Consider the following 17,688-nt stretch of genomic DNA (forward strand, 5'->3'; position numbering starts at 1 on the left):
TAGCCCTTTTTTCTTGAAAAATGGTGACATCACCCCTGTTATACCACTGAGCATTGGGAGAGCCTGTATGAAGTTGCTCATACTCGGGGAGACTTTAGATCATCAAGTAGACTCATGCCTGGATCACTAACCCAACAGTTTTAACATATAGCAATTTTTAAGCCTTCCCAACACTTCTGAGTAGCTTAACAAAGGCAAGGTACAACCAGTATCTTTGAAGAAATGTTCAGAAAGACCATGATGTTTTACCTGGCTTTGCTAAGTGAGTACTGCTCACCTACTAAAAGAATCTTCTGTTTCAAAGGACAGCACTATTTGGATCAAAGTCCAGAGCACCAGAGGGTGTAGTGCAGTTGTATAATCAAAGACAGAAATCATAAAAATCTATGCCAAAAATCATTTAATAGAAGTCAGGTAAACTGTTCAAAATTTGCTTTCCCAGAACATCGACCCAACGAACTCAGAGAATCTGCTCTGTTCTGAGGGTTTGATCCCTTCAGTCGAATAGGCAGAATTTGAATGTTGACCTTCAGTAATCCCCAGGAGGCCTATACATGTTGCATGTCTTTAAACTCAAAACACGGGCTTTAAAACTGGGAAATGAAACATAAAGTACCCAGAGTTTCGTTTTATCTCCATTAGCTCATGCTTCTAGAAAACAGAAAAAGGAGGAGGGGTTCTCCTGCTGTTGTTAAGAAAGAGTGCATAAAGGCATCTTGTACAGATGGTGTGGTGGCTCTGCAAGGCACATGATGATAACTAAGTGCTTGAGAGCAGTAATTAAAATAAAGAAGGTCTCCATGTTTGGAGCATAGGGGGTTTTTTACAGGTGTTTCTAAGGGATCCTTACTCTAAAGCTCCGTATGTCAGTAAGATAGCATCTGCCATGCTGAGCAGACCAACAGTTCATCTTTCAGTCTTCAGTCGTAGTTTATAATAGGTGATTAGAGAAACTGAGTGGAAATCTTGCAGAAAAAATTAATGTGTTTGTCTATAACAAACAGTTCTTCCTATATCTCTTCCCTCAGAGTTTGTCTTAAAAGCTGAAATGTAACATTTTGTGTGCCTATTTTTTTCTTTTCCAACCCCTTTTAGTATTTTCTATCCCAAACCAAAGTAGTCCTGTTACTGATATAAATGTCTGTGTTTTGAACCCTGTCAAATTCTGGATTTCAGTGACTCATATGGCAAGGAGTTTCGCAGAGCAGTTGTGCACAGCATTAACATGTTAACAGCTTCCCATGGTCCCGTCACTATAATGTTAAAAAAAGACTTGCCTCACTTCTGCCTGGTACTGTCCTTCACCTTGTTATCTCGGTTTCAAGTGCAGGCTCGCTGGGGCAGGCAGGTAATTTTGGGACCTATTGAAAAGCCCAAGACTGAGAAGCCCTTCCCTCCACAGTCCGTAGGCTACAGCGATGGCGGTGACGGCTGACAGGACTCACCGGCATGGGGCTAGAAGGGACCGGGTGGGCCTCAGGACCACGCCTGAGGTGTAACCACAGCCAAGGCCATGGGAAGAGTTCCCACACAAGCCTTACCACCGGCACTCTTGTTTATGGAACCAGGGCAAGATGTTTGCTTGTTTCTACAGAATATGAAATGGTTCAGAAGTTTCTCATCAGCTTGGGTTCTGCCACACCATCAGAGCTCAGAGTCCTCTCATGGGGAGCAGTTGCATGAGTGCTAACACACAGGGAGGATACGGCGTAGCAGCTGAAGGCTGCTACAGTACAGGCCAGATTCTTTATTTCTGTAAGCAGGCCCAAACCTGACCAACTTCTAGTGAGTTACTGTGGTGATCAATTGGTTCTTTATTTTTCAAAAAAACACGTGGTTTAGTTTATATCCCAAGAGTGCTGTTGCCATTTCAGTTTTGGCTTTGGCTCAAACGTAAGATGTCCCACCTTCCCCAAGGCCCTGTTCTCACACTCACTTCCTAGCCACGTCAATTCACCAAGCCCTCAGGAGATATGATTCACTTTTGACTCCCACCTTCATCCCCGCCTATTTGTTCAGCACATGCCTTCCAGTGACGAGACTATGCTGAGCTGAAATCACCTGATATAAAATCATAATTTTAAACCCTCAGTTGATCAGGACTCTGAAATGGGGAGCTACTGCTTGTCAGCTAAGCCATAAAGATGGACCACTTGCATGTTTTTAAATTTGTGAGCTTCCTGATGGTGACTGAAGCTAACGCATTTCACCTTTACAACAGGTTAGGTTACGACTGCTGGCAAATTGCAACATGGGGGTAAACCACTTGCTTGCAGCTGCTGGGCTTCAAGAAAGTGAAGGTTGCAAAGAAACATCAAAGCTCGTCTTGTCCAGCAATTGTAATACTGATCTGGCCTTAGCTTCAAACCAGTTCTGGTCTCTGTGGCTACTTCAGCACTTCAAAAGTCTGCTTCTGGTTTTCTAAAGATTACTGCTCGTGCCAGCAGGAGCCTATGCAAATGCACATGTCTGTGCAGAGCAGAAAGGGGAAATCATGTACCACTGATGTGTAACTTAGCTTGCTGCTGCTGCACGCAAGCATGTGATGAGCATGTCACACAGACACATAAGGAGAACAGGAGGTCGGGTGACCACTTCCCGGTGGTGAGAATGATGCTCAAGTTCTGCCACTTTAAAAAACATATTTTTCTGTGGTGAACCTTTTAGACACCGTCAGCTAGAGAAGAAGATAAGCACAGATAAGTTAGACAGAATGAGAAGATGGTAACACGTGCACCAAAAAAGGGGCTAGAAGACAGAAAGGCAGCTAGACAAAGACAACAAAAGGAGTCTACAGAAGAAGATACGTGACAGAAAAAAACCAGAGGATGAAAATCAAAGGGAGAGATTATTAGAGCTGTAATAGAGAACAAGAAAAATTAAAAGGGAGACATTAAAGGTAGGCAGGGGTGAAGTCACGAAAGTTACTCTAGTCTGTGCCTTGCCAAACAGCATGCAATAAAACTTAAAATTGTTCCTCCATGGTATTGTTGTGTTACATATTTTAAACTAGTTTCTCAACTCTTGGAAATCTGTGTAGCTTCATTATACGCCAAATCACCTATTCACTGAAGATCAGCCCTTTTCAGAAAAATATGGCTTTCCTGGCAAAGCAACAGGTTTTACTAAAACCTTACTTTCAGTGTGATTTAGCAAAACCTGAGAGCAAGCATGAAATGGCTTGTATAGAGAATTATTTTAACTGAAATGTATTTTTGTTCTTGTTAAGACCTAGCAAGCTTACGATTCCATGTGAGACTCATATAAAATATATTAAGTTCTGAATCTTGGGACTTTCAGAACGTTCCTTTTAATACTACTATGCTATGCTGTCTTTAATTTATTTATAATACTGGATTTTTGTCACCATATTGAAGGTGAATACTTTCTTTTAGACAGTTTTAACTAAGGCAACCTGTACTTTTTTTTGTTTATTTGAGGGAGGAGCTTTAGTCTTTAAACTCTAGAAAAATAGATTCTTCTATCAGTTTCCTTCTGAATTGAGATGATTTTCAGATGGCATGCAGCCTTTTCATAAGCAGGAACATTTTCAAGCAAATAGAATGTTACAGTTAATGCAAAACATGTTTAAAGTACAGATCAAGATTTGACTTTTTAACATATCCTACTCTTTAAATTGTATACTCTGATTAAGACAGACCTCTGGTACACGGTCTTCCTTAGATATATATGTAGACTTCATGACTTGTGCTTTTTTCACACATGAGCTATTTTTTTACATACAGCTATTCAGACCCATCTTAGATCACAGTCACATGAAAATCATTTACATTCACCTGCTGGCTGCGTAAAATAAACAGCTAGCATGGCCTGTTATAAAGCAGCACTGGCTTTCACAACTGGGTAAGAAGCCACTGTACTTAATTTATTTTTGAAAATATTTTCTACTTTCAAATGGAACTACATTAATATATTGCCTTTGCTCTACTGAGAAGGATAAAAACAGTGGCAAAAGATATGGCAGATGTATCAAAATTTCACTGCAGGGAGCTGAAACCCAATGTGCTTAACCCTCCAATCTATTTCTATTCTGCTTTTCCTTTTTGCAAAATGATGACTGTGTACAGGGACAGTGCAGCAAAGTCATTATCCAGTCCAGTAAGCAACCTGACTAACTTTTCCAGTTGGCCCAAACATCATTACAGCTGACAGCTGAGGGGCATCATCTGCATTTCCATGAGCAGATCGGTCAATTCCAACATTTGTGGCAGCTGAGAGGTGGCAGTGCCCCAGCTCCTGCTCTCTGCCTTGCCTTGCCCTGCCCCTGCCCATCTCACACTGGCAGTGGTGCTCATCACACCTTCCCAGGAGGTGCCGCTCTCTGAACTAACAGAAAATCAATCACCCACTTTTTTCTGATCCTTCTGCCAGGTTGAGCGCCTGAGGTGAGTACGAGAGGCGGGCAGCCAGTGCCACACTGGCCTCATGCCAACACACAGAGGGAATCCTTGACAGAAACTTCTGCTCTAAAATGCAAATGCCACTATGGTATAGCAGTGCTACTCCACCCAGGTACATTTTTGTAATTTAGGGTCTAAACATGACATTTGGTTATCGAGCTTCTGATGGCATGCACTGCCCAGCACACTGGTGAGCCAGGCTGCTTGCAGCCACACCGTGGCAGCCCCGCACTGAGCACCACCCTTTGGGGGCTGAGGGGAGTCTGATACCAGTTCTGATAATCTAAATCCCATATAACTCCTTTAATACCCCAGGGAGGTCCCACAGACTTAGGCTCCTGTAAATCAGATCACAGTGTGCACCTAGGATTTTAAAACGCATTACGAGGAACTAATTACTTACTACAGTAATGTAACAATCACACTTTGTGAGATAGCAGTGCAGAACGATTGATTTCTATTTTTTTTTTTTTTTGCAGTACTGAAAACCTGCAAAAGATAAGTTAGGGGGAGCTGAGAGCAAAACCTGCAGAATACGACTCATTTCACAAGCGAAAAATGAAGGGGGGAAAAATAACGTCAAAACCTCTCTGGCATCTACCAAAAGTTCTGTTTGCAAATAAGAAGTAATAAATTATGATACATTCTGTGTGCAAAAAATTGTATAAAATCTAAATGACTGCAGTAAAAAGACTCACAGGCACCTTGCAGGGAGCAGGAAATGTTGCTAGACTGCATTAAATATAGAACTGATTGTATCAAATGAGATCAAAGGTTAATTTACAGGAAACTCGGTACAGTTACTCACTTGTTGATCTTGCAGTTTAACTCCAACTACCCTGAAGGTGTTAGTGGCCGTGTTGTGGTATATGTTGATTCTGCTGAATCCCTGCTGTCCAGGTTTTATTGGCACCCATTTCTTACTGGTATCGTCATAGACCATAACTGAAGCTCGGGCTTGGCAAATACTCTGTTCACTGGAGAGCAAAAACAAAAAAATCAGGAAAAAAAGCAGTGAATTTGCTGTGTACTACTGGAGAAATCCAAAGGAAAAAAACCAACAGAAATTATCAGAACTACTTACAACATATGTTTTCTAAGACATCTGCTAATCCTTTGAACGCAATCTCTCTGTTAAATTAAAGCTGGCATGTATGTGTTCATAGATGTAAAAAAACCCCAGTATGCTGTTGTTTGGAATGGATAATCTATTTTATATAAAAATATTAGGCCCTGAGGAATAACCTGTATCACATAAACATTATGAAAACCATCCAACAGTATGAATGCTCCATTTATTTTATGTACCTATTGGCAAGTGAAGCCTTTCACATTTGCATGAACACTTAACAATATTTTACAGCTTACTGACAAAATAAACGTGACATCCACAGCTGAGTTACACATTTAGAACTGGAAGCAAGCAGACCTTGAACCAAAAGCCACGTTAGGTAAACTGAAGACATCAATTACATTAATCCAGCTGACGCCTAATACCCAGACCTGCTGACGCACTTACAAGTCCCAGAATACATGTGCAAAACACACAGGAACTCTTTTTCCCTTCACCCTAGTAGCAAGAAAAGTAGGAAAAGGGAATCCATGAATGTCTGCATTCCAGTGTTAAAGTACATAGGCATTATTTCATACAGCATTAATAACTATTTTTTTTTCTGTAGATTTACAGGAAACCATCAGCTCTTTACTTCTCACTTGCATATTCGTGAGTAATATACGCGTACTAGGTTCCTGCTAAAACACACCTCTCATGTGCAAGAAATGCCGCTGGCAAATACATTTGAGATGACATGTCAAAACAGATCAGGATATCAGTTCCTGCTCTCCTGACTTCCCAGCCACTTTTCTTACACCAGAGAAAATAAGAGTTCCTTATACAAAGAAAAAAATGAATCCTCCAAATTTTGGAGATTTGAGATTGTCAAATGTAACAGGATTTTCAATAAGCATATAGTGCATCTTAGGCCTAAATAAAACTGTTAGTATTTATGTCCTACAAAAATCTAAAGTTCATGACCATGCTATTAACGTTAGATCTATATGTAATTATATATGCCTCCCTTCCTTAGCCCAAGCTATATTAAACAGTTTTCAGCAGCACAATATCGAGTGGTAATCTGCTTTGCACACAAATCCTTTTTTTCCCCGCTCTTGCATACACTTCTTTGTGTTGGTCTTGCCTCTGTAATGCCTCACTGGCACACACACAAATAAACGGGAAGCTCCTGGGTGGTGCTAAACCGTATCGCTGCACTGCCACTGTGCCGAATTACACTGCTTGTAAATGATACCAACTGCTGCAAACCCACACCCACCCGACCCCGCCACTGTCAGCACTTTAACGAAAGGGAGCGTGTTACTGTAGGTATTAAGAGGATCTGGGTAGATCACAGCAGCAATTTTCAATCTTTTCTGATTTGTGAGTCTCAAAAAGATTTCCAAGGCACATGCATCCCCCATCGTACACTGAAGCCTGCTGACTGGCTTGTTTTATCAGTCACTTCACATAGCCTCCAGGTAGCCACAGACCTCCTCCAGGCTTTAGGTAAGAGAAAACTCCTCACAGCATTTACAGAGGGAGCAATGACACTGGCAGACATGCCCATAAAGAACAAGGCAAGAAAATTCAGAATACATTGTATTTTTATTAGATAGCACGGAAACAGCTAGAGTCTGTTACCGGGGCAATATATTCAGATCAGAAAGACTAAACATTATTTTACTTATATTCTTCAGAATTTATAAAATTGAGCTCATCCATCAGTTGCTGTTGCTTTGTTATGTGAGATACTTGGAAAACAGCTGTGCCTTTTCTGATGTACCTACCCAGCAAACACCTCTCCCTTCTTTTTTTAAGGTAAGCTAATGTTTTGTGGCAGCTTCTCCATATCTGACACTAGCAGCTGAGGGATTTGAGCTCTCTCCAGCCTGCCTAATCCTCCAGCTGGTGCAAGAGCTGCAGACTGGCAGCAGCAGCAGCAGCACTGCTTGCATCCTCCAGACCTGTCTGGAGATGCTCAGTCTGCCTCAGATTCACAGACGGAGGAGGATGGGAGAGAAATGCACCAGCCAAAAGGCAAGTACACTGGATTAGCTTTTGCCATGTAGAAGTGGAATGGTTAAAAATAATCTTCAGTGTGGTCTTGTGGCTGGATGGTGCCCGCCTGCCTGTGCTATCAGGTGTCTCGTGCCACCTCGACCTCCAGAGCTGGGGTAGCATCAGCTGCCTGGAGCCACAGCAACCCCCTGCCCAGCAAGCTTGCTGGCTCCCAGAAAACATGGTCCCCAAGAGAGTCACACTCATCCCCGGTGCCACTGGGTCTTTCTCCTCAAGACTTGCTGGTTGCTACAATCTTCACTGTACTAAATTAAGCAAGAGCACGTCATTGGTTTCACCAGAGCAAGCCTGGGACCCAATGTTGCCTTCATTCCAGACGAATTTTGGAATCCACAATTACCACGGGCTCCTTGATTAGTCAAAATTAATTAAATTATGCTTACATACAACAAAGGGAATGCACTCAACCATACAGACGTGAGGGCCTTACCGTAGCATTATTCATAATGCCAGATTCCAGTAGATAGGTAACTTTGCCGTCAGATTTTGCTGCCACTAAAAACTGCAGCGAAGGATCCCTCTACAACATGACTGAAATACGGATATAGACCCCAGGAGCAATATTTAATGCATGGCAACCAATTGTTATTGTAACATAAAGCAACACATCAAGCTCAATCCCTGCTCTCCCTGCAGTCAATGGAAGGTTTTCATCATTCATTTAAATAGAAACAGGATTAAGCCTGTTATCTGGCCTCCAGTGAAATAACAGAAAGAACATAAACCAAGTACAGCACAAGGGGAATCCTTTCCTGCAAAGCACTTCATCAAAGCACTTTCAAAACCTAAAATGCCCCCAGGGATCCATTGCTAGCTTGCTGTCTCACCCTAAATGGAGGTGTAAGTCTTTACGCCTGAAGACTCTTTACTCATCCTACCCATGAAAAAGCACAACCGTCCCATTGCCATTTTAAAGGAGCTTCCCTGAAAACAGCCTAGAAAATGCTCCTCTTACAAAGGTCAATAAGAATCTCACTATTACCCTCTATGGAGTCCATTTTTTCAAACATAAATCAAAAACCAGTGGTTTCACAAAGCTCCAGCAAAGGTTTCTGTTATTTTTGGGACAATATACCATTGATACTTATGTCAACTACACGTAACAGGTAATAAATATGAGTTTTAGTCACACTATTGTGCATAGTCACATTCCTTCTCCATGAGAAGTTTGGCAGATGTTAGCATATATACACAAAATCATGACTGTAGACTTCTAGAAGTTGCCTTATTTTCCTAAGTATACACAAAAGTTAATGAAAAATGGGCACGTGTTGAAGAAGATCCATCAAGTTTCACACACTATGCCAAATATTACTAATTCCCCTATTGATTTTTTTATGTTACATTAACATGCAAACTGTCAGAATCAGGTTTAAAATACTTTCTCCTAGAGCCTTTATTTAATTTAATACAGCTTTTGGTGGGTCACCAAATCATGTTCACAGAAGGTGTAACAAATGACCGCAACTAACCAACTTCAGGGTTAAACACCTAATTCTGTAGACTCTACTCCAGCATGCCAGCTGCACCAGGAGAATTTCACTATCTTTTACAGACACAGCTGTTTCCTTGGGGCAAACGTTCACTTAGCACAAACTGTGAAAACTCCCCTGATAGAAATCAAGGTATCGTGCTCAAACCTATAATGGATCTACCTTGTTTCAAGCTACTTGTGATTCTCTCACCTTCAAACAAGCTGTTTGCTGGTATTAGGAAATGCAAACAGCTACTTTTACAAACATTTACCTTATTTTGTATTTCCACCTCCCATCCATTTCCCCACCCCCAGCCTTAAAATGATCAATAATTACAAATTATTTCAGACTGATCCAATCATCCTTATTGGTGTCAGAAATTGTTCATATTACTTTGCCCCAGGCTTGTCCTACCTGGGAGCAAACCCTCAGCACAGAGAACACGTGAGATAACTCACATCTCACTCTGTCCCCTGAGTCTGCCTTCAGAAAGTCACAGTTGTGTGGTTAAACTTGATGTGCAAGGAACAGATGCCGATGCTGGTTTAAGAAGCTGACAGAATTTTCTCAATGTCAGCTTAAACAGCTAACAAATACAAAATCCTCTATATGGAGATGTGTGGTCTGTGCAGTATGTATCTGTGTAAACCACAAAATTAGTGAGCTACAAGCCATGTTCCTGCAGCATTTAAAGTGTACTGCATACTCTAATTGTCTGATTTGCTAAACATTTTAATTGGTTCCACTACAACAAATATAATAATGACTGGGATGCAGGGAAAGTGTTTCAGTAGTAATCTTTACAGAAACAGGTGGACATTTGTCTCTGAGAACTGGATTAACAGAACAAAAAACTGAGAAGACCCTCTGAACACAAGTCACTCAGGTCATCAGGACTCATATAGACCGTAACAGAGACCTGAGTCATTACAGACAGAACTCACTGTAGTGCAGTGGCTCTCCAGCCTTCCCACCAGAGAGTCATCACCAGCTTTGCTCATGACTCCATTTCTCGTTGGGAGCCTCCTTGCTCCAAAACATTGGTCATGCTTGTGACTCTCTCTGCGACCTCCTTTATCAAAGTTCCCTCTGCAACCAAACTCACAGGACAGATGGTGTCACCCAGCCTCTGTCCCAAAGCACTGAAGCAGTCCTCAGCTTGCACTCGTTCCTGGTTGCCTGCTTGTGCAGAGAGACCCCTCCAACAGCTCTGCCCTTGCCCCAGTCAGCCTGAAGTGAAGCCCAGTTCCCAGGGGAGCTGCTGTTTTTGGTGCCCTGCTCAGCTTGCATGAACACATTGAAAACCTTTGGTCTGGGCCCTTTGTGCTGGGCTTCGGCTGCATTGCCAGTGGGAGATGAGCCTTCCACACTGAGCATCTGCTGCAGGTGCCTGGCCATTGCTTTTCTCCACTGTTACGCTCCAGCACCTAAACAGTTTAAGATTAGTTACAGGAAAATAGTACAAATACAGCTTCCTTCCTAAGCAACTCTCAAAAAGACTGATGCTGATAAATAAAGTCATGACACACCTGCAAGATTTTACAGAGTGGGAAATGGAAAAACTGGTACCTACAGTGTTAACAAGAGTAAGGTGAACATCAGTTTATCTCCACAAGGAAGAGTACTCTAGTACTATTCTTTCTGCTAGCAATGAGACATTCATTTTGAATTCTCTATTACATTGGCATACCCAGCAGGAATTGCCATGCACAATATCTTTTGCAGACACTTCAGCTGTAAACCAAAAAAGAGACAATTTATAAGGGACTCGAGTCTCACACTAAGCCAGGACTTTGGGAGATGAGTTGCTAAATTTGGGAACATGCATGCTATCCTGGCATGACCAGAGAAACTCACATAACCTTCTGTCACCCCTCAGTGCTCTTGAGCATGGAAGAAGTGAGCAGAAATACAAAAAAGAAATAAAGTACACAAAAAAAGTATGCAGCGAAGGAGACATTCCACCTGGGTCTGACTGTCAGTCCAGAACAGTTCAGTCTTCAGCAGTGCCGGTGAAAGTCTGCAGAAAGCCCTGACTTCTTGGTGTCCACCATGGCACTTGACCAGCACGTCTGCCCATCAGTGGAGATTTAGGGCCAGTGGAGTGGCTACAGATTGATGCCCTTGTAAGCCAGTACATTTGCACAGTTTATGTGGCTGAGATTTTGAAACTATACGGTGGAGTTAATTTTAACCCATGACTTTTCTGGTAGGTTTTGCAAACTGAAGCATAAGAATTTAAATGATTCTAAGGGGAGCTCCAGTCAGCAGTATCTCACCTCAGTGTCTTAAATAAATGCTTTAAGAGAACTGCTTTGCAGAAGGCACTTCATAGAGGAAGCATAGTGATTTAGAGAAGTACCATTGCTACCAGACAGCCAGACTCCCAGAGCCAAGCTGTGCTCCGGGAAACTCTCCCTTCAACTTCCACCTACTCCAACAAGGTAGGGTCACTGCTGTCTCCCAGTGGAGACACTCCACTGCTTCGTTAACGCTTTGATCCACACAGCATTTCTTTCTGCAATGAAGTGTGGTTCACCTTCAGATTTTGCATATCATCTTGAAGATATACTTTGCGAGTTCCTAAAAGTAAATATCAGATAAATGTTTAGAAGTTCCTAAAAATTAGTCAAGTAAATGGCCTGGGAAAACACTATGAACCCAATTAGTCAAAAACAGTAAAAAAGCAACTTGACTAGATCAGGTCGCTATTAATATAAACGATTTCCCTTCACGCTTAAATTACAGAAATAAAAAGAAGAAGTAACTAATCTTGTAAAATAGACATTATGCAAAACCCAAAACCGAACTGTCAAGTGAAAATACATGACAGAGGGCTCTCACTCACGGGACAACCATATCCATATTTCAGAAGAACAATACCTTAAACAAAGGCATTGAAAGATCATAATCTTAACTAATAATCAGGAGATGCAGATTTGTAAGTGAATACAGAAAATCAACATAAAGGTCTTTCATTTAGGCTCACATTGCTTTGCCTTGGTTTCCCTTCAATCCCAGAAGAAATGCAAATAAACCTGTGACAATTCCCCTGGAGCTGATGGAGCTAGACCAGGAATGAAGAAGGCTCGCTCCGTCAAGTCAGCCTCTCCCTCACTGCCAGCAGATGCATATTAATGTAGCATCACCATGAAAGCTTAATTACCATTTTACACAATCATAAATTATCCTGTGAGGCTACAACCAAAACACAGACCTTCTGCGTTTATGACAGTACATGCTTTACTTCCCACCCAGTCATGTTAACCCTGGTCAACAAATTCCCTGCCACCCCCACGGTCCCCAGATACTTACCTGCTTGCCATCGAGGAAGACCTAGTCCGGTAATCCCACAGGACTATATGCTCAAATCCAGCACGTGCACTTAAATCCAAATAGGCTACTTCACCTGATTACTGCGCAGAGGACAAATTTGGCAGAGACAAGCCAGGAGCCTCTATGAAGGCTTATAAGCAAAACAGGAAAGGGAAGCACTATTGAGAGAGCATAAGGGCAGGAAGTAACACTTACTTGTACGGCAGGGGCGGGGAAGGGGCTTTAAAGAGGAAAAGTGTTCTTTCTTACAGCGGATTTACTGAACAAAAGTCCAAACACTATAGATTAAGATTAGATGCACCGCCTCTGCCGCACCAGTAGCATGGCTATTAAAAATATTTCACTTATTTTCTCAAGGCACGGGTTCACTGTTCAAGAAAAAGCAAAAGCAAACAAACCTCAGACCCAGAAAAAAATTGCTGTTACTCATTTATGGCATGGGTGTTTGCACGGTGCAGAACCAAGGGCCCCCATCCCACCTTGCAGCCAACCTGGCGTTGCCTACCGGCTGGCTGGGGGCCAGCTCCAGCCCAAAACTTGAACTGGTGCAGCATGGTGTCTGGGATACTGCGTGCTGGCCCTTACCTCCCATGGCAATACAGCTTTTGGATGGGAGACGCCTTACACCTGGGTGACTCAGGGTCCAGCCAGAGAGAAAGCCTTTTTTTTTCGGTTGCTCTCCAACCCTGTCATCCTACTTGGGACATCACCGTAAGTACATATACTAAGAAATACATCTTCATGGAAGGAGGTAACCGATCAAGCAGCTTACAGAAGGACACGGGAGAAATCTCCAACATTTAAAAAACAAGACAAAATTTGCTCCCAGGGGTTTGCAGGCAGTGCGCGCCCTGCCTCCGTCACCAGCAGCAGGCAGGCCCCCAGCCAGCTGGGACGGGGAGACAGCAAGGATGAGACTTTGTCACCTCTTCCCTGCGTGCCTGTCTGACCCTGCTAAGACTCCCACAAACAGCATGCAGGATTTGGCTTGAAGTAGCCACTATGGAGATCACAGCCATGTGCAAGAGGGTACCTTACCTCACAGCATCTGCTGTAGAAGACATGCCATCCACTACTGCCTTTCCAGGTTAGTTCTGTCTACCAGCCTGTCTCTTTTTTAATTGGAGCACCTTGCAAAACTAAACCTCTTTGACTGTTCTGTGCCCGCAGGAGACCCCCGAGAGGCTACAAGCTTTCATTTCCATATTGCCATGAGTTGCCTACATACGTGTCTGCATGCATCCACGTTCCCATTAACAGGGAGGTTGGCTTTTCCCTGCAGTAACACTCTCACCTCCCTTGCTGTCTCTGCAAGCTCTCATTGCCTTGCTCTGCTGCTCCGTTAACTGGGCACTGCCATTTGGCTATAGCAGCAAGATGGCCTATCAACACAGATTGAAACTATGCAAATTTAGGAATAATAATTGATAATATTGCAGCAAAAAGAACGAAGGTCTTAAAGAGCAGAACAGCAAAATAATACTTTAATCCTACCTCACCTGGGGTAAAGCTGCAGCAGTTTTGGTGGGCTACATTTTTAGAGCCCCCTGAGACCGATCATCCTTCTTTTCCCCCCATTCTTCCACTTGGCAAATTTGTACACATGGATGTAAACACCTTGCAAACACAGTCTAGTCTTCCCAGCTTTGCCTCAGGGTATGGCAGCATTATGGCATGAGGAGATTAACAGTGCAGGGAGAACTAATGCCAGGAAAACGCAACAGGGAGAACTGGATGGACCCTGCTGTGGTCTGGTTGCAAGTAGAGAAAGCTAGGGTTTTCCTCCTGTTTTCACTTATCTTTTTTTTTTTGGAGGGGGTGGGCGGGGCATTGTCAGCATGCTCACAAATTCTGTTAATGTGTCTAGATATGTCATCTGTTATCTGTGATTACACAAACATGGACAGTGCAAACACAAAGTGCAAACAGGCGCAGAATAAACCCACCCGACAGTCAGAGATACCAACTGCCTCTCCCTAGCTCAGGCCGTCGTGAGCACTTTTTAACACACATTGCTTAAGAAAATACTTTTCCTGTGGCATGACTTGAGCCACCCCACGATGCGATCTCAGGCAGGTAGTGCAGGATCAGCACGTGGAAGGGGAATGGAGAGTTTGCAGTTACTTGTGTGTCACCGCAGCATTTTGCTGAGCCACTTTGTGCCCGCCTGTGCATTATACAAACTAGGAACAGACATGTTACCTCATCTGAACACAGTTCCCTAAAGTGCAATGCAAATGAACTATTTCCCTCCTCTAAACCATTGCAAAAAAATCTTTTTCACCTACTTTGATCCCTTTTGCCCATTTGCCTGAACTTGACCTGAAGCAGGGGCATGCAGGGTGCAGACACCAGGTAGTCTCCCAGAGCACCCCACAAACTGCACAGCTGCTCAGCTCTTTAAGACCTGCTGGAAACACAGCAAAGACCCATGATTTTAGTATGAAGGCTGGATGTAGCAACACATGCACATGGACTTTCTCTGGGTGTCAGCACCAGAAGCTCTGATGTCTCCACTGATGTAAGCAAAACCTGCAGAGCCCTGAGGAGACCAGTCCTCAGCAGATCACAGAATTCCTCACGTCCCTGCAGTTGTTTCAGAGTGCAGCATATATGTGAATAACCTTAGATCCCTGTTTAATATAATAAGAAGAGAGAAGTGTAACAAATATGATGAATTTGGCAAGGCACACCAGCTACATACACACCTCAGTGCAGTTTGTTGGAGAGCAAGGGCTACAAACACCACTCTGCATGAGCAGAGGAGCAGAGTGCTTTTCATGTTCACTGGTTTTCCTGTTATAAAAGATTGTTTTCATGGTCCAACTGAAAGACCTGCAGAAACTATTGGTGAAATGGCACCTAGTAAAAACATGGCTGTCAAAGTCTGGTTGATCTCATGGTTGCTAGTGCATCGCCTGTTCAGTTGCAGCTTCTAATTCCTCTGCAGTAAATCTCTGTGTGACTGAATGGTTTCCGTTTTCAACTGATGGGGGAAGCTTAAAACCAACAAGAAAGAAAGTTCTCACTGACATTTAAGCAAAGCTTTTTATACTGTGGTTTTTTAATGTCCTTTTTCCTGTTTAATAAAATACTTTATCATCACTGTTCTGGGATTTCAATTTGGCTGCGTTTTCCTGATACTGCACCCTTCTGCTTTGAGATCGGGGTGGATTTGGGGCACTACCTTGTTCCCTTCAAAAAAATCTGCTTTTCATTAATTTAAAACTTGGCTTTATTTGGAGTCAAGTGGCAGTTCCTCTGCATAGCTTACACTGCTTAGACTTACTGTAGAGTGTGTCCATGTAAACAGTACTTTACTGTGTGTATTAAAAAAGAAGGCCATACCTGAAAAATGCACCTCCAAATAACTACGGACTCAAATTACTAATTACCCAGATCAGCCACACCAGCTCCACTGTTCTAGGCAGAGGGATGCAGGAAGATGGGCTAAGGAGAGATCACAGCAGCCTTTTTATTTCTCTGATTTCACATGTCTGGGATAGATAGGGTCACTGATTTTTGGGGAAGGAGACAGCACTTAGTTGTCAGAGTAGTCTTCCTGTTAAACCAAGCACATATGATTCTCCTTACACACAACTATCAGCTACAATAATATCAGTTTAAATAATCCAGTTTTAAAGATTTGGTTCTCCTGGACACAAATACCTCAAGCACGCATGAAAACTCCCAGCCTCCCCCAGCTCCTGCTAGCACTGTGCATGCCCAAAGCACAGCAAAGGGCAGGTCACCACTGACACATCCAATGTCACACCGGGAAACAGTGACAGTGAGTGGGACAAAGCCCAGTGCTGCCTCTCTGTGCCCTCATCATAAGCCAAATTAGTTTCATTAAGCACTACAGCATACATTCCAGCAGAAGTGCCTCTAATCACCCCTTGCATTGCTAAAATGCTTATGTGGCCCAGGACTAGAAAGGGAACACTTAGAAGGAAACAGCACTCTGGGACAAATGACAAATAAGACCCAGTAGCTGATTTCTATCCAGCCATCACAAAGGACCATATGCTGGATAAACAGATTATTTCAGTCATGTGTTGAGATCTGTGTGAGAAGATCAGGATTCCTGAACACAGAAGCGAGGCTTTAGTTGCAATTATGTGAATATTCCCACAGGTTTCCGAGCAGCATGTCTGCTGGCCATGTACTAGGATTTCATGTTCCAAAGACTTCCCAATTCTGTATTCACTTTCTTTTGGAGAGATTCATTACCAGATGAAATATGATTTGGATAAGACAATAATGTTATATAGCTTCAATCTTAGAGCTACAGGCTGAACCCAGAAAAGTGAGTGTCTCAGCCTCAAAATTAATGATCTCCAAATGCAAAACCCAGTTAAGTTTTAAGAATGAAGTGATACGCTGTAGAATGTGTTGTGTATACTCTAAAAAGACTATTACAACTGTAATACAAAAATAAAACTGTAACCACCTAAAAGCTATTTGAAGGCAGATACAATTAAAACATCTTTTTTAGAATCATAGACTCAAAGAATCATTTAGGTTGGAAAAAACCTTTGAGATCATCAAGTTCAAAAGCTAACCCAGCACTGCCAAGTCCATCACTAAACCATGTCCCTAAGCACCGTATCTATGCGTTTTTTAAACAACTCCAGGGACGGTGATTGCACCACCTCCCGGTGCCGGTGCCAGTGCTTGACCACTCCTTCAATAAAGAATTTTTTCCTAATATCCAAGCTAAACCTTCCTTGGTGCAACTTGAGGCCATTTTCCCTTCTCCCTGTTGCTTGTTATCTGGGAGAAGAGACCGACCCCCATGTCACTACAGCCTCCTGTCAGGCAGTTGTAGAGAGCGATAAGGTCCCCCCTGAGCCTCCTCCTCTCCAGGCTAAACAGCCCCAGTTCCCTCAGCTGCTCCTCATAGGACTTGTGCTCCAGAACCTTCACCGGCTTCGTTGCCCTTCCCTGGACATGGTCCAGCACCTCAGTGTCCCTCTTGTAGTGAGGGGTCCAAAACTGGACACAGGATTCGAGGTGCAGCCTCACTAGTGCTGGGTACAGGGGGATGGCCACTGCCCTCATCCTGATGGCCACACTCTTTTGGATACAATAATTTCTTAATTATTTCATACCATCCAAATAACTTTTTATACATGTATATCTGTTGGTTTTAATTCAGTGTTACTCCCAAAAGGCATCTCATTATATTGCACAAAATTCAAAATTTGCATATGGCAATGTCTTTTGTTTAATGACCTCATGATTCAGAAATCTGAAAGTTCACAGTGAAAATGTACACTCACATTTCATAACGAGATAATTGTATGGATATATGCAC

At 42.8% G+C, this 17,688-nt stretch overlaps 1 protein-coding gene across 3 annotated transcripts in view; it reads right to left on the reverse strand.

Moving 5' to 3' along the window:
* Nucleotides 1-17,688, reverse strand: part of EVL (Enah/Vasp-like) — a 131,917-nt gene that overhangs the window by 71,642 nt on the left and 42,587 nt on the right. For 2 of the 3 annotated variants that reach the window (XM_037394065.1, XM_037394062.1), the window contains exon 2: nucleotides 5,230-5,398. In XM_037394065.1, coding sequence (XP_037249962.1) covers nucleotides 5,230-5,398 — 169 coding nt within the window. Of the gene's footprint in view, nucleotides 1-5,229; nucleotides 5,399-12,347; nucleotides 12,509-17,688 lie in introns of those variants that run through there. The other variant, XM_037394063.1, reaches the window with a different exon arrangement.

The sequence above is a fragment of the Falco rusticolus genome, chromosome 7, assembly GCF_015220075.1.
Source record: "Falco rusticolus isolate bFalRus1 chromosome 7, bFalRus1.pri, whole genome shotgun sequence".
NCBI classification, from domain to species: domain Eukaryota; kingdom Metazoa; phylum Chordata; class Aves; order Falconiformes; family Falconidae; genus Falco; species Falco rusticolus.